This window comes from Erpetoichthys calabaricus, chromosome 15 (genome assembly GCF_900747795.2).
Source record: "Erpetoichthys calabaricus chromosome 15, fErpCal1.3, whole genome shotgun sequence".
NCBI classification, from domain to species: domain Eukaryota; kingdom Metazoa; phylum Chordata; class Cladistia; order Polypteriformes; family Polypteridae; genus Erpetoichthys; species Erpetoichthys calabaricus.
Genome location: NC_041408.2, coordinates 91463733 through 91484129, shown reverse-complemented (window position 1 = coordinate 91484129; position 20397 = coordinate 91463733). Strand labels below are relative to the sequence as shown.

The following is a 20397-nucleotide window of genomic DNA, read 5'->3' as shown; positions in this document are numbered from 1 at the left end:
CCACCTTCTGGCAGCTCCTAGCGAGTTTCAGCATCCCGGTTTCGAAGGGAGACGTTTTTTCCAAAATTACAAAACTGCTTACTCCTCCGCTTAAGTGTATGGACCACATTTGCGTCACTCGTAGATTCCTGAGCCGGTTTGGTCCGTTCTCCTTCTCTGAGGTGCTTGACAAGTACGGGCACAGCTGTGGGATTTGAACCCAGGACAACGGAATTAAGGAAGCACTGGCTGATGGGTAATAATTAAACCGAGTTGACTTATTGTTATAATGTGATTTGACAGTTCATGCAAACAAAGATTTTTCTACCCTTTTATACTCCGTGCTTTTGATGCTTTCATGAAGTCACTTGAAGCTCAGGAGCCTGGATAAGAAAAACATCTTTCATTTCTGACCACCTGGGTACGAGCTGTCAAAAGAACAGAAAACGGGCAAAAAAAAAATCTAAAAGGAAAGAAACGCGAGAGACGCGCACGGCCACCGCAGACCACGCGTGAGAGCCGCTCGTTGGGTGCGAAAGTCAAAAGGAGAGAAAAGCTCTTTGAAGTTCTCGTTTGATTTCATTTATTCGCAGACCCGTCACTCTGCATTTACAGTGTGTGGGTGGGAAATAAAGATTTGATCCCCTGCTGAATCTGTAAGTTTGCTCCTTTACAAAGAAATGAACAGTCTCTGATTTTTATGGTAGTTTCATTTTAATGGAGAGAGATGGAATATCAACCGAAAATCCAGAAAAGACACATGACATCAGAGTTATTACAGACGGTTCATTTCTTTGTAAGGGAGCAAACTGACAAATTCAGCAGGGGATCAAATCCTCTGTATTTGTAAAATACTGTATTTTAGATTAGCATTTAAGTGTACAGTATTTGCCAATGCGTCTTTGTACAGTATATCCTAATGATAATAACTAACGTTACAGCAGAACATATTAGTTAGCGTAAAGGATCAATTGTTAAATGCTCGCCTTTATTCTATTCTTTCAAGCGGCCATGAAGCACCAAGTCGAGGCTGTCCGCTGCTTGGCCCTCATCAGTGAAGCTGCCCGCTGCCGCTGACTGGCACAGCCGCCTGTCATTCCAGCCATAAGGGACACGAGTGCAACAATGAATTAGTAATTGAATTATTAGTTGAGCGGTCCGGGTTTTCACATCCTGATTCCAACTTAATTGAAAGGATTGATTAACCAAAAGGCCATCGATTTTTAACAGGGACGTGAAAACGAAGGGAGGGGCAATCAGATGATGCTCACCTCCAGGTGGCGAATACGTCCTTGACGTCAAAGTGGCTGTGATGAGAAAATGGACTCCAATAGCATTTCGATTCATTAGGGCTCATCAGTACTTCGGGCAGTAAAGTTAATATGAAATGCATTATGATATCTAGTCAGTGCAACAATGAATTAGTAATTGAATGGTGTGTGGGTGTGTCCTGCGGTGGGTGGCACTCTGCTCGGGATTGGTTCCTGCCTTGTGCCCTGTGTTGGCTGGGATTGGCTCCAGCAGACTCCCCGTGACCCTGTGTTCGGATTCAGCGGGTTGGAAAATGGATAAATGGATGGATTATTAATTGACCGGTCCGGTTTTAACATCCTGATCCCAAATTAATTGTAAGAATTGATTAACCAAAAGGCCATCGATTTTTAACAGGGACGTGAAAACGAACGGAGGGGCAACCACCCTCCAGGTGGCGAATACGTCCTTCGAGCCAAAGTGGCTGTGATGAGATGATGGACTCCAATGACATTTCAGTTTATTAGGGCTCATCAATGTACGCATGACAATAAAGAATTGAATTGAATACTTAAGGCAGTAAAGTTAATATGAAATGAATTATGATATCTAGTTAGACTGCGGTACTATAGGGGCTCAAGAGTGGATTAGCGAAGGTCAGGGTCCTTTACCTGCACATTGATGTCCGCGCAGCGTAGCCTCTGCCAGACGAGTGTGCAGAGTACTCCACGATTTAACAGCGCCGATATCTGCGTTCTCAGGCTTTTATATTAACACGCACAAATATACAGTGGGGTGGGGGGGACAAGGAATTGATCCCCTGCTGAATTTGTAAGTCTGCTCCTTTACAAAGAAATGAATAGACTCTGATTTCTATGGTAGTTTCATTTTAATGGAGAGAGACAGAATATCAACCGAAAATCCAGAAAAGGCACACGACATCAGAGTTATTAGAGACGGTTCATTTCTTTGTACAGTAAGTGAGCAAACTTACAAATTCAGCAGGGGATCAAATCCTTTGTATTTATAAAATACTGTATTTTAGATTAGCATTTAAGTGTATTTGTCAATGCGTCTTTGTATATCCTAATGATAATAAAGTTACAGCAGAACATATTAGCATAAAGAATCAGTTGTTAAAGGCTCGTCATTTTTCTATTCTTGCAAGCGGCATTGAAGCACCAAGTCGAGGCTGTCCGCTGCTTGGCCCTCATCAGTGAAGCTGCCCGCTGCCGCTGACTGGCACAGCCGCCTGTCATTCCAGCCATAAGGGATGCGAGTGCAACAATGAATTAGTAATTGAATTATTAGTTGAGCGGTCCGGGTTTTCACATCCTGATCTCAACTTAATTGAAAGGATTGATTAACCAAAAGGCCATCGATTTTTAACAGGGACGTGAAAACGAAGGGAGGGGCAATCAGATGATGCTCACCTCCAGGTGGCGAATACGTCCTTGAAGTCAAAGTGGCTGTGATGAGAAAATGGACTCCAATAGCATTTCGATTCATTAGGGCTCATCTTCGGGCAATAAAGTTAATACGAAATGCATTATGATATCTAGTTAGCCTGCGTTACGTAGGGGCTCAAGAGTGGATTAGCGAAGGTCAGGGTCCTTTACCTGCACATTGATATCCGCGCAGCTTAGCTTCTGCCAGACGAGTGTGCAGCGTACGCCACGACTTAACAGCGCCGATATCTGCGTTCACAGGCTTTTATATTAACACGCACAAATATACAGTGGGGAGAAATTAGGATTTGATCCCCTGCTGAATTTGTAAGTTTTCTCACTTAGAAAGAAATGAACAGTCTCTGATTTTTATGGTAGTTTCATTTTAACGGAGAGAGACAGAATATCAACCGAAAGTCCAGAAGAGACACATGACATCAGAGTTAGAAATTGATTTGCATGTCATTGAGGGAAATAAGGATTTGATACCCAAGTAAAACAGGACTTAATACTTGGTGGGCGAAGACAGCGGTGAGATGTTTCTTGTAGTTGGTCACCAGCTGACAGCTGGCTTTTTTTAAATGGCACCCGGATGTGCTCCAGGTGCCCTTCTTCCGGGTGTGGCGGAAGTGCTGCAACATCAAAGGCTCAGTAATTGTCCAGGAGCGCCCCCTGGTGGTGGCCACGGGCCCCTCAGTAGGTTTGAGCTTCCAAGCTTCAAAACACATGGAACTGCTGCAAGTCAACCCTCTAGTGTTCCGGTGTTTGGGGGGGTGGTGGTTAATGTAAGCCAGTGGGCCTTCTTAAATTGAGCATGGGAAAGGCGCTATATAAATGAAAGTATTATTATTATTAATTACTGTGCAAATAAAGAGGCGTTGGCACCCTGCCCGGGATTGGTTCCTGCCTTGTGCCCTGTGTTGGCTGGGATTGGCTCCAGCAGACCCCCGTGACCCTGTGTTCGGATTCAGCGGGTTGGAAAATGGATGGATGGATAAAGAGGCTCCATCGAGTGACCAAGTACTCAGATCCCAACTTCTTCTGGGGGTCGTCATTATTTAATGGGTGTGACCGAAAGGGATGGGGCTTCTTGGGACGTTGCGGGCGTGGCTCAGTTGCTGTTAGCAACAGCTACCCCTCTAAAGTGGGCAGTACCACATGCATCATCAGCAGGGTCTCGAAAGGGAATCTTCTTGGCCTGCCAAGACTCCAGTATACAGAATTTTATTTTTTGAGCCAATAATTCATTTTTGTTCCTAGCACCTGCCAAAGAACTTTACAAATTACTTAACAATACAAATGTTGAGAATTGAACTGCAAGCTCATAAAATATTTGGCCTTTGCTGAAGTTGCTCTTTTCTTGTCCTCAGGTCTCAAGTCCCTCACAGCTCTGTAAGTTTTTACGTCACTCAGTGTTTGCTTTGCTCTCTCTCACACACACACACACACACACACACACACACACACACACACACACACACACACACAGAGCTCCTTTAAATGCTCCATGACTGTTTGTGCTCCAGCGGGCACTGCCCTGTGGCAGAAGCCAGTTACACGACATCTTGAATGTCACCTGGGTGCCACTGCTGGGAGATGTGAGCTCAGTCAGTCAGGTCTCATCTCAGCACTCGCTGACTGATTTATGTGTTTGCTTTGCTAAAATGTGCTCTCCGAGTCAGCCTGGAGCCCTCATAACTGGGGCAAGCACTTTAAAGTGGGTCAGTCTCTGCGCCAAGAACTGGCCTGCCAAGAATCACGCGATGGAGAAATGCAATAAAATAATAACATAAATTAAAAGTAAAAAAGAAAATGCAGCAGAAACTTCAGAGCTTTCATTTAAAGAAACTGCTTTATTTTTCTAAAGAGTAAAGCTGGAGCCTGTCACAGCACTGCAGCCCAGCAGGGGGCGCCACTCCATCTCAGGGCACAGTCACTGACACAGGGCCAAATGAGAGACGGGCACCGCCGATTGGTCGATGCCTTAAAACGACCAGCTGTTAGAAATATTAAAGAGTGCAAATTATAAAATGATAGATCTCTATATATAATAAATATAATAAATGGCCTGCCTCTATGAATTAGATAGAGGGATAGATAGAAAAGGCACTATATAACAAATAGATAGGTAGATAGATAGATAGACTCTTAAGGTACCCTGACAGACGAGTCGGTGACTAACGACAGACTATCATGGAGAGGGCAGGCAGAGTGACTCATAATTAATCACAATTTACTTCACCATTACAATCTTGCAGCCTTTTGCTTTAACGGTGTTGAGAATGCAAGTGAACTTTTCTTCTCGACATGTCCTAATACGTCTTGTGGAAATCTCATTAGATGTCAGATGCTGGGTGTGGCGGAAGAATAAGGAGACATCAGTGGGCTGGCACAGTCAATGTTCTGAGTCAGTTGTGGTTAAGATGAACCCAAGTCTCCCAGCAGGACCGTCTGCCATCTTCATGTAAGCAAATCAGTCAGTCTGTCCATCCATTAACAGCCCTTGAGCAGTCGCCTGTTTTTAGCAGAGCAGCATGTCTCCTCGTGAACTTTACAACAAAGTCCTGGACATCTTTTTGAAGTCTAAGAAGGAAAGTCCTGCATAAACATCTGACCTGTTTAAGACATCGAAATGTAGGACAATCAGGGAAGGTCGTGTTATTCACAGCTGCTGGACTCCATTCAGCTTATTGTAGTAACAAACACAAAGCCGCCTGCCAAGAGCTCACCTGAGGTTTGGTTTTGTGTTTCATATCACAGGTGGGGGCGCAAGAAACAAAATGGAGGAGGCATAATGAAGTTTTGGGTGAGTAAAAAGAAAACTGAGCTGAGATTTATGGACATTATGGCTTGAAAGTGTACTGTGACAATCGGGAAAATAAAGACATATGCATGGAGGGGAGAGCTATCTATCTATCTATCTATCTATCTATCTATCTATCTATCTATCTATCTATCTATCTATCTATCTATCTATCTATCTATCTATCATATAGTGCCTTTCACGTCTATCGATCTATCTGACTGACTGATTGACTCAGATCTCCACCACCACACTGGTAAGACCCTGTAGTGTAGTTTCCAGTGTGAAAGGCGCCATATCCATCTTCATGGCCATACATCTTGGCACTGAGTCTGCTGCCCCTGTCAGTCCTCAAAGTGTCTAAATTTACAATAAACAGTAAGACTTCATTTCTCATTTCCTTTGACTGAAATGTCACCTAAAAATATTTACATGAAGGGGACCCTCAAGGTCCTCACTACCACCACCACCAGCAGCACAGAGGCTCCCACTCAAAATGTCCACTCCACAGGTTCTCGACACAGTTTGCTCCCTTCAGATCAGTTTGCCATTCTTCCGTTTCTTGCTCCATTAATACCCCACTCGGTTTGTCAAGCCCACTTTAGGACTGTGTAGGCCCTCATCTGCCACCCTGTAATCCTTTGCCATTTGTCTGCTTCATTCAACAGATTGCTGCCAATTCCTGGGGGACATGGTGGGGAGAGGACGGTTATTTCCGCATTCTTCGAGGAGTTAATGAGTGTGATATCGAGAAGTTAATTATTGGAGCCTGGGGTTATGTGGACATGTTGGATTATCCACCACACGAAGAGTACGACACCTGATCCTCGGGCGAGACCACCAAGCTCTGACCTGGGAGGGCTGCCATGGCTGCAGGCTTACACTCCAAGTCAGTTCTGCTGTGTAGGCAGATGTTCCTGGAATCATTCCTTTTCTTCTTCTTCTTCCATTTACTTTTTTAGCTGACACCTTCATCCAAGGTGACTTACAACGTTCATGACACACTTGGCTCCATTTCTTTTTTTGGTTTTCCAGTTGGAACACAGGCAGGTCACATGACTTGCTCAGGGTCTCACAGTGGTGTCAGAAGTGGGATCTGAACCCACAACCTCAGGGTTTGAAGTCCAAAGCTTTCACCACTGCACCATGCTGCCTGCTGCCGCCTCCTCTTCCTCCTTCCTCTTCTTTCTCCTCCTCTTCCTCGGACTCTTCCTTTTCAGTTCCTTTCAGTGCATATTTTCTGAAAAACAAATAGAAAAGTGACTCATGCAATTAGCAGAATTAAGAGACCTCCATCATTCAGATGTGTTCAGTGTCAAGTCTTCTTAAGATGGACTCCCACTGAACACACAGACAGCAAATGAACAACCGGTGGGTTTATGTGCCTGTTGGGTGAATAAGAATAAAATACGGTGGATTGAGAAAGTGGTGAGACCCCTTCACTTCCTGCACACTTTACTGTGTTGTAGATTTTGTTTTTAAGTGGATACATTTGACCTTTTTGCCCATCGCTCTCCACTCAGTGACCCATCATGACAAAGGGACAAGATGCATCAGGAAGGTTTGCAAGTTTATTCAGAATTAAACCCTGAAATCTGCCATTCTTAGAAGTGTTCAGACCCTTCACTCCATACTTTTGTAGAAGCCCCTCTTTTTGGCAATTCCAGCTTTGACTCTCCTTGAGTAAAGTCTCTACAAGCTTTGCATCCTTGGATTTGGGCATTTTGTCCCGTTCTTCCTCTGAAGCTCCATTAGGTTGGATTGGGCAGCGTTTGTAATCCGCCATCTTCAGGTCTCTCCACACACGTGTTTAAAGGGTTAAAGTCCAGGCCACTCCATCCTGGACTGGAGGAAATCACGGCCCCCTCATCAACGCCATTCCAGTGGTGACTGGGAGACTAGACAGAGGGGCGGGTCTACCATCAGGGTATTCAGGGGGTCGTGGCCAGGGTCCCATGACGACAAGGGGCCTGGAGAATCAGTGCTCTGAAGTGACCAAGAAGCAATCGAGTGTCACCCTAAAATTAAGAGTCATAAAGGGCTAAGGGGCCTTGTGGGGGTCTTAATCTGGCCTTGCTAGACAGGGTTTTGGAAAAACTGAAAGACGCAAAATACCTGTGGACCTCAGCCTGGGCTGGAGCTTCACTTTCCAATGGGACGAAGCAAGTGGCTTAGGGGACAACCATGGGAATGTCCTTGAGTGGCCCAAATCAGAGCCAGGACTTGAAACGAACTGAACATCTCCGGAGAGACCTGAAAACAGCCGTCCGCTGACCCGTCTCCATCCAACCAGACGGAGTTTGAGAAGATCTACAGAGAAGAACAGCAGGAGATCAACAGGTGAAACCCAAGAAGAGTCCGGGCTGGAATGGATGCCAAAGGGACTTCAGATAAGTACTGAGGGAAGACAGAAGCCTCTTCTCAAAAACAGATGCATGGACATCTGGTTGTAGTTTGCAAAAACAAAAAGACCCCTACCCTGAAGGACTCTCAAACTGTTAGAAACGAGAATCTCTGGTCTGACGTATCCAAGGGTGGTCTGCTTGGCTTCAGTTTTAACCATCAAGGGGTTTGGGAAGCAAGAAATCCTCGAATTCCAGGAGTGTGAAGCCTGTCACATCAGACCCAAGAAGACTCCGGGCTGGAATGGATGCCAAAGGGACTTCAGATAAGTACTGAGTACTCTTCTCAATAACAGATTCATGGACATCTGCTTGGAGAACAACCAGTACTGCGCCACTGCCAATATGGACTTTATAGAACCCTGGCCAGACATAAGCCACTTCTCAAATAAAGGTGCATCGACACCTACTTGGAGTTTGCAAAAAAGACCCCTAAAGGGTCTCTCAAACTGCGAGGAGGGAGATTCTCTGGTCTAATGAAACCAAGACTGGACTGTTTGGCCTCAACCCTAAACATCAAGGTTTTGAAGATGAAGAAAATCCTCAAATTCCAGATGCATGAAACCTGTCGCGTTAGAACTAGCACAACTCCGGGCTGGAATGGATGGTAAAGGGACTTCAGATAAGTTCTGACTACTCTTCTCAATAACGGGCACCTGGACATCTGCTTGGAGTTTGCAAAAAGGACCCCTGAAGGACTCTCATACTGTGAGACATGAGAGTCTCTGGTCTGACACTGGACTTCTTGGCCGCAATATTAAGCATCTGAACTAGAACCGTGTGTGAAGAAGCTTCCAGAAAAACAACCAGTACTGCATCACTCCACCAGTGTGGACTTTATGGCATACTGGCCAGGCAGAAGCCACTTCTCAGTTAAAGGCGCATGGACGACTACTTGGAGTTTGCAACAAAGACCCTTGAAGGACTCTCATACTCTGAGAAATGAGATTCTCTGCTCTGATGTATCCAACGTTAGACTGTTTGGTCTCAATTTTAAGCATCAGGGGGTCGGGGAAGCAAGAACTCCTCAAATTCCAGGAGAGTGAAGCCTGTCGTGTCAGACCCAAGAAGACTCAGTGCTGGAATGGATGCCAAAGGGTCTTCTGATAACTACTACTGAGTACTCTTCTTGATAACAGATGCATGGATGACTACTTGGAGTTTGCAAAAACAAAACAGACCCCTGAAGGTTTCTCAGACTGTGAGAAATGAGATTCTCTGGTCTGATGAAACCATGACTGGACCATTTGGCCTCAATTCTTAGCATCAAGGGGTCAAGGATGAAGAAAATCCTCAAATTCCAGATGCATGAAGCTGGTCATGTGAGACCCAAGACGACTCCAGGATGGAATGGGTGCCAAAGGGACTTCTGAGAAGTTCTGAGTACTCTTCTTGATAACACATGCATGGACTTCTGCTTGGAGCTTGTAAAGAAATACCCCTTTCTCAAACTGTGAGAAATGAGATTCTCTGGTCTGACGTATCCAAGACTGGATTTCTTGGCAGCAATTTTATGCATCAGAACCAGAACTGTATATGAAGAAGCTTCCAGAAGAACAACCAATACTGCATCGCTCCACCAGTATGGACTTTATAGCACACTGGCCAGACAGAAGCCACTTCTCAATAACAGCATCTGGACATCTGCTTGGAGTTGGCAAAAAGGACCCCTGAAGGGTCTCTCATACTATGAGGAACGAGATTCTCTGGTCTGACGTATCCAAGACTGGACTGCTTGGCCTCAATTTTAACCATCAGAGGTCAGGGAAGCAAGAAATTCTCAAATTCCAGAAGCGTGAAGCTTTCTGTGTCAGACCCAAGAAGACTCTGGGGTGGAATGGCTTCCCAAGGAGCTTCAATGAAGTACCGAGGGAGAACAGAAGCCTCTTCACCATAATCTGCTTGGAGTTTGCAACAAAAGACCCCTGAAGAGTCTCTCAGACTGTGAGGAACGAGATTCTCTATTCTGACGTATCCAAAATTTTACTGCTTGGCCTCAACTCTTAGGAGCAGGGTGGGCGAGGATGAAGAAAATCCTCAAATTCCAGAAGCGTGAAGCTGGTTACGTGAAACCCAAGACAACTCCAGGCTGGAATGGGCGCCAAAGGGACTTCAGATAAGTGACTGATGGAAAGGTCTCAGCACTCACAATACAATACCATTTATTTCTGTAGAGCCCAAATGGGCTTTAACAGGCCCTGTCCTTTGATAGACCCCCAGCCTTGACTCTCTAAGAAGACAACCCCCCCACACACAAAAAAATGGAAGAAACCTCGAGAAAGGCAATTCAAAGAGAGACCCCTTTCCAGGTAGGTTGGGCGTGCAGTGGGTGTCAATAAAAGGGGGTCAACACAAACAACACAATACACAGAACAGAACACAAGTGATCCCCTTCACAGAGCTCGATGGCCAGCCTGTCACGGCCACCCCAGAAATACAACACAGTGGTAACAGGACAAGTGCAGAGCAAAACGCAGGGCTAGATGACATCACATCAGAGGATTCTGATTGGTTCAGAATCCTGCACAACGCAGGGCTAGATGACATCACATCAGAGGATTCCAATTGGTTCAGAGTCCTGGAGATCTCAGCCAACAAGCCGCCTCCACCTCTGACTGGCCAATCCACAGCTGAGCCGGCCAATCAGATGAAAGGACCCTCCTACCTGACGATCCCAGAGCTCCAGTGTGTCATGGTGAGAATGCAATTTTTTATTTTTATTTTTAATAAATGTGCTGAAATTCCTGCACTTCAGTTTCCATTTTGTCATTCTGGGCGAATCAAGCAAAAAATATGAATGACGTGATTTGCGAAGAGCAAAGGTGTCTGAAGCCTTTCTTAAGGCGCTATATGGACTCTGCAGATTGTCAAACCAGTGAGGAGCCCAGGACCAGTTGAGGAGGGTCGTTTCATTGATGCCAGGCCTCATTCCTGCTGGGTAACAAATCCCACTGGGATTGGCTTCGGTTTGATGGGGGAGGGGGGGGTCAACCCTAAGCTGAGTTGGCAAAGACGAATGACCAAATGTCCGAATGGACAAACGTCTCCTGGCATTTTTTTAAATGTAATGGGATTAAAGGAGGCACCACAAAGGAGCCAGTAAATGAAAGCTTAAAGAAGGCCACCTGTGCCAAGGTGTGAACGGGCAAAAGCAGTGAGGGCTCCGCATCACAACTGCCATGGGCAGTGGGCTCCGCTCGGCTCGATTTATCAAACACTTTCATGTAAAATTCAATTGACACCAGTGTCTCTCTTTCACCATTTAAATTATAAACGCATAACTGCCGGAGCCGTCTGTGTAATCTGACATAAAAGAGAAAAGATTAAACTGAATAAGACCCCAGAGAACAATCAAATATGTCTGGCTTTAGCTGACAATGGGAAAAAACGGCAGCAGACTTGAATATCTGACAGCAGCAACGCATTAAAGAGCAACGCGTGTGATGGTGGGGTGTGAGGGGAATAAAATAAGACGGAGCTCACCCTTGGGCTACTGAAGTAAGGAGCCATAAATGTCAACACTCTGTCACCATTGGCTGCTTATTGTAGCATTACTGTCATTTGGTGCGGCACCTTGAACTTGTACTCCTGTAGAAAGGCGCTATATAGAAGGAGCATTGAAGGGGGATTACCAGAAGGGGCTTGATGGAAATATAGGCAAGCCTGGGACACGTGTATCCCCTTGGTGACTGGGCTCAAATTGTTGTCACACCATGGCATGGGTGTGAGGCACCTCACCTGGGTCATATTTAGGAGATGGAAGGAGAAGAGCAGGGTGAAAATGGCAGGCTAAGGAAAGTGGGGGTCTTCTAGGGGCCAGTCTGAGTTGGGTTTGGGACAGCGACAACCTGGGGATTGGTGTCTGTCACTAGAGGGCGCACTCCAGTCTGTTGTGTGGAAGGTCAGGTTAAAGGGAATCTTGGGAACTTCTCTGAATTTTAATAGGATACTGGGAATCCCCTGTGCCAGGATAGTTATGGAATGATACAAAGGAGCTCAGGTCAATGGAGTCCATGGACAGTGAAGGAAAGATGATGTCTGAAGTCTGCATAAGCAAAGACACTAGGGGGCACACTGCTGTAGGGCACCAGGAAGGCCAGCTGAGGGTGATGTTCAGAAGAACTATGGGCTGTCACCTGGGGATCCACTTCAATATATAGTCTGTGTGAGGTGAACCTAAACAAGTTACCTAAATTCAGAAAAGTCACCAGGGGGCGCAGACTGGTATTGTATATGAAAGATCAGATGAAGGTGGTCCTCATTATTCTCAATAGCTCATCTTTGTTAAGGAACATCACCAAAGATAGATAGATAGATAGATAGATATGAAAGGCACTATATGATAGATAGATGGATAGATATTTTAGTGTAGTTGGCAGGATAGCTAGATGGATAGATATGAAAGGCACTATATAACAGATAGATAGATAGATAAGAAAGGCACTATATGATAGATATTTTAGTGTAGTCAGCAGATTAGATAGATACATAGATAGATAGATATGAAAGGCACTATATGATAGATAGATGGATAGATATTTTAGTGTAGTTGGCAGGATAGATAGATAGATATTTCAGTGTAGTCGGCAGGATAGCTAGATGGATAGATATGAAAGGCACTATATAACAGATAGATAGATAGATAAGAAAGGCACTATATGATAGATATTTTAGTGTAGTCAGCAGATTAGATAGATACATAGATAGATAGATATGAAAGGCACTATATGATAGATAGACGGATAGATATTTTAGTGTAGTTGGCAGGATAGATAGATAGATATTTCAGTGTAGTCGGCAGGATAGCTAGATGGATAGATATGAAAGGCACTATATAACAGATAGATAGATAGATAAGAAAGGCACTATATGATAGATATTTTAGTGTAGTCAGCAGATTAGATAGATACATAGATAGATAGATTGATATGAAAGGCACTATATGATAGATAGATAGATAGATATATAGTGCCTTTCATATCTATCTATCTAACAGATAGACAGATAGATAAGAAAGGCACTATATGATAGATAGATAGATATAAAAGGCACTATATAATAGATAGATGGATAGATATTTCAGTGTAGTCGGCAGGATAGATAGATGGATAGATATGAAAGGCACTATATAACATAGATAGATATTTCAGTGTAGTCGGCAGGATAGATAGATGGATAGATATGAAAGACACTATATAACAGATAGATAGATAAGAAAGGCACTATATGATAAATAGATATTTTAGTGTAGTCGGCAGATTAGATAGATACGTAGATAGATGGATAGATTGATATAAAAGGCACTACATAACAGATAGATAGATAGACAGATAGATAGATAAGAAAGGCACTATATGATAAATAAATAGATAGATAGATAGATAGATCTTTATTTGAACAATTCAATGGAGTTCATGGAAAGTGAAGGACAGATGGTGCCTCGAATCTTTGTAATAAGGGGCGCACTTCTGTACGGCATGTAATGATGATGCTCCTTATTTTAGTGAAACTATGGGGTGTCCCATGGCGTCTACTTCAATGCAGTCTGTGTGAGGTGAACAGTGGGTACCTTAAACAAAAGTTACCTAAATTCATGAAAGCCACCAGAGGGCGCTGTCTTTTATTGTATATAGAAGATCAGATAATGGTGGTCCTCAGTATTCTCAGAGTCTCATCTTTATTGAGTAACTTCACCAAGGAACCCAGTTCAATGGAGTCCATGGCAAGTGAAGGAAGGGTGATGTCGGACTTCTTGCTAAACATCAACTACCTGCCTAGACCTCCTCACCTGACCCTGCTTGATCAGGATGGTAGCAGCTTCTTCTCTAAGGACCCCTCCATGTTGCTCCTTATTGATCCTGACCCTACCCCTGCGCTGGCTGCCAAGTCCTCCAGAGCTCGTCTTTCTTTTGGTCACCTTGCAGAGCTCATGGCCGCAGGTGAGTATGGGGTTGTACTGCAGACAAACACGTATACGAGGGACCAAACAGGCCATAAATCATACATTTCTGTGTGTAATCTATTAACCTGTAATAAAGATAAATATTATGTTTGTGCAGATCGGAGCGCAGGCGGGTCGGACAAGTCATTCAGGGTCACACAGGGAGTCGGATTCACGGCTTGATCCAGCAGCCTAATGGCTTTGAGTCCAGTATGTCTGCCTGCACACCTTTTGGGTTTTGAGTTTTTTTTTAAGTGTGAAGTGTAAAAGCCGTCAATATGAATAATTTTAGAAGAACCCTTGGGGCGCCTTAATTGATTCAAATGTTCTTTTTTTTTTCTTTCCTTTCTGGAATTCTTCTCTAAATATCTCCTGGCTCGCGTTCAGCTTCGGGACACGCCAATCGCCCCGCCCTGTTTTCACATGGGGTGAGTGCAGAAGCAAATTATGTTCTGAAATTTCCAGTCGAGCCGCACGCCTTTTGACCCCCGGCGTTTTGCCGCTGATCTGCGCGCCCCGTGTGTCGTGGAGGTGACGCGCATTCGCCTTTCCAAAGAAAGAGAGCAGCTTGGGCAGGAAATGGAAGATTTATGTGGCTGACTCTGGAGGGGAGACATGGGGAGTGGGAAGAAGAAAAAAAGGGAACACAGGAGGGTGTCGTGCGTGAGTGCGGGCGCGAGGGCGAGGCGACGACAGACTTTGGGAGACCGGCACATGTGTAATTATGGAACAAAAGTGTCCGTTTAATTGAAAGAATGAGGGTGTGGTGCGAGGAGTGGAGCTATAGGTGAATATTTAGTAGGGGAAAGACCACGGCTCTGGCAGCAGTCTTGCACCGTGCCCACACGTCCGTGCCACCTGAGTACCAGATCAAAGTGTTGGTCAATTTGAAGCCTCATCCAGCTGAGCAAAGGCCCAGAGCTGAAGCAGGCACTTAGATAGATAGATAGATAGATAATGTGATGGAACCGGGCTGGCAGTGAGCCGAAAATATGATCATATGAATACAGTCCCGGGTTCAAATGAGGGTTGGTTTTAATCTCTCCTTTCACCACTTCGCAATCCTCCTCCACTCCAATGTTGCTTCCATCCTCCCACCTCCAACTTGCCTGGATAAGAGCATGCAGTCAATTTTACTTCAGGTGCCAGGGCTACTGCCCGATGGAAGTACTTGATAAAGAAGTCTCATAAATTGGGGAGTACATCTCCCTGCTGCATCCCTTTGCAGCACCTACAGACCCTAGCAGGGCTGTGCTACCAGACTACAACTCCCAGCATTCCCTGCTGCTTCCCAAATGGGCACTGATATGGAGGGCTGCTGCCATCTAAAGCCTGGAGGGAATAAACACCCCTCAAAGACAGTCCTTTCTTGTCATCTTCTTTGATCCCGGCACATGTCTGGTTGGAATGCCTTTCCAATTGCCTGGGGCACTCTGGCTGGGTACGGAATTCCTGGTCATGATGTCTGTCCCTCCCCCCAAGAATTCCTTTTCAGGTCTGGTGCATTTCACACCCTTTGCTGGGATGTCTGTCTGTCCTCCAAGAGTCTCCTGTCCAAGTAAGGTACCACCCCATCTCCTGGTCGGGATTCCCATCCATCCTGTGTGCCACCCACAATAGAGAGATAGACAGATGAATGGCATTGTATGATAGAGTGAAAGGCACTATAGATAGATAGATAGATAGATAGATAGAGTGAAAGGCACTATAGATAGATAGATAGATAGATAGATAGAGTGAAAGGCACTATAGATAGATAGATAGATAGATAGATAGAGTGAAAGGCACTATAGATAGATAGAGTAAAAGGCACTATAGATAGATAGATACATAGAGTGAAAGGCACTATAGATAGATAGATAGAGTGAAAGGCACTATAGATAGATAGATAGATAGAGTGAAAGGCACTATAGATAGATAGAGTAAAAGGCACTATAGATAGATAGATACATAGAGTGAAAGGCACTATAGATAGATAGATAGATAGATAGATAGATAGATAGATAGGGTAAAAGGCACTATAGATAGATAGATACATAGAGTGAAAGGTACTATAGATAGATAGATAGATAGATAGATAGATAGATAGAGTGAAAGGCACTATAGATAGATAGATAGATAGAGTGAAAGGCACTATAGATAGATAGATAGGGTAAAAGGCACTATAGATAGATAGATACATAGAGTGAAAGGCACTATAGATAGATAGATAGATAGAGTGAAAGGCACTATAGATAGATAGATAGAGTAAAAGGCACTATAGATAGATAGATACATAGAGTGAAAGGCACTATAGATAGATAGATAGATAGATAGAGTGAAAGGCACTATAGATAGATAGATAGAGTAAAAGGCACTATAGATAGATAGATACATAGAGTGAAAGGCACTATAGATAGATAGATAGATAGATACATAGAGTGAAAGGCACTATAGATAGATAGATAGAGTGAAAGGCACTATAGATAGATAGAGTAAAAGGCACTATAGATAGATAGATAGAGTGAAAGGCACTATAGATAGATAGATAGATATATAGAGTGAAAGGCACTATAGACAGATAGATAGATAGATACATAGAGTGAAAGGCACTATAGATAGATAGATAGATAGATAGATAGATAGATAGATAGATAGATAGATAGATAGATAGATAGAGTGAAAGGCAGTATAGACAGATAGATAGAGTGAAAGGCACTATAGATAGATAGATAGATAGATAGATAGAGTGAAAGGCACTATAGATAGATAGAGTAAAAGGCACTATAGATAGATAGATACATAGAGTGAAAGGCACTATAGATAGATAGATAGAGTGAAAGGCACTATAGATAGATAGATAGATAGAGTGAAAGGCACTATAGATAGATAGAGTAAAAGGCACTATAGATAGATAGATACATAGAGTGAAAGGCACTATAGATAGATAGATAGATAGATAGATAGATAGATAGATAGATAGATAGATAGGGTAAAAGGCACTATAGATAGATAGATACATAGAGTGAAAGGTACTATAGATAGATAGATAGATAGATAGATAGATAGATAGAGTGAAAGGCACTATAGATAGATAGATAGATAGAGTGAAAGGCACTATAGATAGATAGATAGGGTAAAAGGCACTATAGATAGATAGATACATAGAGTGAAAGGCACTATAGATAGATAGATAGATAGAGTGAAAGGCACTATAGATAGATAGATAGATAGAGTAAAAGGCACTATAGATAGATAGATACATAGAGTGAAAGGCACTATAGATAGATAGATAGATAGATAGAGTGAAAGGCACTATAGATAGATAGATAGAGTAAAAGGCACTATAGATAGATAGATACATAGAGTGAAAGGCACTATAGATAGATAGATAGATAGATACATAGAGTGAAAGGCACTATAGATAGATAGATAGAGTGAAAGGCACTATAGATAGATAGAGTAAAAGGCACTATAGATAGATAGATAGAGTGAAAGGCACTATAGATAGATAGATAGATATATAGAGTGAAAGGCACTATAGACAGATAGATAGATAGATACATAGAGTGAAAGGCACTATAGATAGATAGATAGATAGATAGATAGATAGATAGATAGATAGATAGAGTGAAAGGCAGTATAGACAGATAGATAGAGTGAAAGGCACTATAGATAGATAGATAGATAGATAGATAGAGTGAAAGGCACTATAGATAGATAGAGTAAAAGGCACTATAGATAGATAGATACATAGAGTGAAAGGCACTATAGATAGATAGATAGATAGATAGATAGAGTGAAAGGCACTATAGATAGATAGATAGATAGAGTGAAAGGCACTATAGATAGATAGAGTAAAAGGCACTATAGATAGATAGATACATAGAGTGAAAGGCACTATAGATAGATAGATAGATAGAGTGAAAGGCACTATAGATAGATAGATAGAGTAAAAGGCACTATAGATAGATAGATAGATAGATAGATACATAGAGTGAAAGGCACTATAGATAGATAGATAGATAGATAGATACATAGAGTGAAAGGCACTATAGACAGATAGATAGATAGAGTGAAAGGCACTATAGATAGATAGATACATAGAGTGAAAAGCACTATAGATAGATAGATAGATAGATACATAGAGTGAAAGGCACTATAGATAGATAGATTAAAAGGCACTATAGATAGATAGATAGATTGAAAGGCACTATATAATAGATAGATAGATAGACAGAATGAAAGGCACTATATAATAGATAGATAGATTTGTCAATTCGGATAAGGTAGCTAATCCCCCGTTGACCTTTAACCCTGCTGTGCCAATTACAATCAGGTCATGACCTGTGAGGCCACGCCCCTAGAAGCAGGACACAGACCTAACAATAGGTACTCAAACACATCAAAGAGCAAGATTTCACTTCTAGAAATGAAATAATAAATCAATTAAATAAAACTGACATAGAAAACATTATTAAATACATCATTAAAAAAATAAACGACAATACTAACATAAACGACGGTAATCCCAGAATCACAAATGAACGGTAAAGATAAGGGAGGAGCTGTGGCCTAAACAAGACACCTCAGATGTGACCAACCACCTTACAAGGATATATGATGCCCAGGTTGCCCAAAGCTGGCATACTCCCTTAAACTGGGGACGCTGATAGACGTTTACCAAGGATGGACTGGGCAATAGGGACACACACATATACACACACACACAGTAAGGGACAGTGCAGAGTGACTTTTTTATTTTTATATAAACAATCCAAACAAATCAAAGTGCCAAGGTAAAAATGCAGCACAGGATCTTCCAATAAGTAAATAAATAATCCATAAAAACCGTATTCGGCAGGAGTTAAATTACCATAAGTCAGTCAAATATCGAAGTTTCAAACCACCGTCAGGCTCTGTTCCTAATGGTCACCCTAGAAGTTTTCTTCAGCAAGTGGGGGTGGGGGGGACGGGACGTCCACCATCAAGCACAGTCCTCCTCCATTCTGGCTTTTGTCCCCCAAACTTCCCAGAGCCCCCGTCTCTCGCTGCCGTCCCCTGGCGTCCAGCGGGAGTCGTTTGGAGTTGTTGGTCACTCCTATGCCCGTGAGTACCGTCTACTCGCTCTCCCCAGGTCCACTTTCCCCCATTCTGCCACCGCCCTGCCTCTTCTCTTCTTTCTCTTGATGTCTCTTTTTCTTGCTGTTTATTTCTTTCTCTCCCTTTCCTCTCTCGCTCTTCCTACTCAGACTCCTCTTATTTTCGTCTTAATTACGATCCCCGGGCTGGGCTGACCACGCTCGGCCACGCTATCACACACCCCTACATCCTTGATGATCCTGAGTCAGGGCCATTCTTAGCAGTTTGGGGGCCATACGCGGTTCAGAAATGTGCAGGCCCCAGATGTGCTGGGGGGGGGGTCTGGGGGGGGGCTATGCCCCCCCGAAGCTCAGGAAGGTATTCTAATAAAAGGCCTTAGATGACCAGTAGGCCTACATGTACGCTTGTGTGTATGCAGAGTGGTACAATATTGATTTTGTTCTGGATCTGGTAATATTGGGATATTTTATGATTTTATGGGGATCTCTCTGAATGAATCCGAAACGAATCTCTAAAATGAACGTTTGCTATAGTGCATTTGTCAAAGTTACGATGGCGTGACAATATTATTAGGGATTTAGGTGAAGATTGCAATTTGGATAATAAATTACCATTGTTAATAAGACTAAGAGATGCATTGAACTGAATTTCCTGGGACTGGCACAGACGGCTGCAGTGCCAGGGGCATGACAGGGACCCCAGGCCCACAGCCCGACAACAACAAAAAAAAAAACTGTAAGTCGGGGCTGGGCCGGGGGGCCCCCGCTCACGGTTGGTCGGGGCCCTACGCAGATGCATAGTTCGCGTATGCCTAAGAACGTCCCTTCTTGAGTGCACACTTCTTAATAAAAACACGCGGACCGCCACGGACGCGGGTGAAAACGAGAGAAGACGTGGAGGCCACAAGTCAAATCAGACTCCAGTGAGGCAACGGAATGACAAAATATTGGCGCCTACGCCGTCATGTGACCTCAGCAAAGCAACGTGAAAAATACATAAAATAAAACTGAAAGTAAGAAGTAATGACAGAAATAAAGTCTTCATTAAAAAACAAAAATCCTAAAACTTGAAAACCAAAGCCAAGGAGAAAGCGAAATAACATAAAACAAAAATGAAATCGGCAGCATGGCTCCCACGCCTCACTGCTGCGTTGTTTCTCCCAGACGCTTGCAGCCTGTCCTTTCATCTCCCCCTCGGCCCGCCCGCAGACCACTTCACCGCTCTCCGCTCCTTTTGATATCGGCTGCTCAGACTTGGCTTTTGTGCCCCCCTTGTTGCTCGGCTGAAGATCTGCGGAGGTCTCTCAGGTTTAAAGTCAAACGGCTGCAGAAGACCCTAATGCTGCTGTTCCTATCACATGGATGGCCATGTCCACCTGTGGCCACCTTGGGTTTGCTTTATGGAAGATTAAAAGGTCAGCCACTGGGTAACCCTGGGCAGGGTCATGGGGGCGGAGTCAATGCCAGCTAGCCCAGGGTGCCAGGCGGGAAC

At 43.6% G+C, this 20397-nt stretch overlaps 1 protein-coding gene across 1 annotated transcript in view; it reads left to right on the top strand.

Moving 5' to 3' along the window:
- LOC114665769 (tubulointerstitial nephritis antigen-like) overlaps nt 1–6422 on the top strand; it is a 32007-nt gene extending 25585 nt beyond the window's left edge. The window contains exons 11-12 of the mRNA XM_051919150.1: nt 5439–5484; nt 6150–6422. Of these exons, the coding sequence (XP_051775110.1) occupies nt 5439–5484; nt 6150–6305 (202 nt within the window). The 3' untranslated portion in view covers nt 6306–6422. The remainder of the gene's footprint in view (nt 1–5438; nt 5485–6149) is intronic.
- The last annotated feature ends 13975 nt before the right edge of the window (nt 6423–20397 follow it).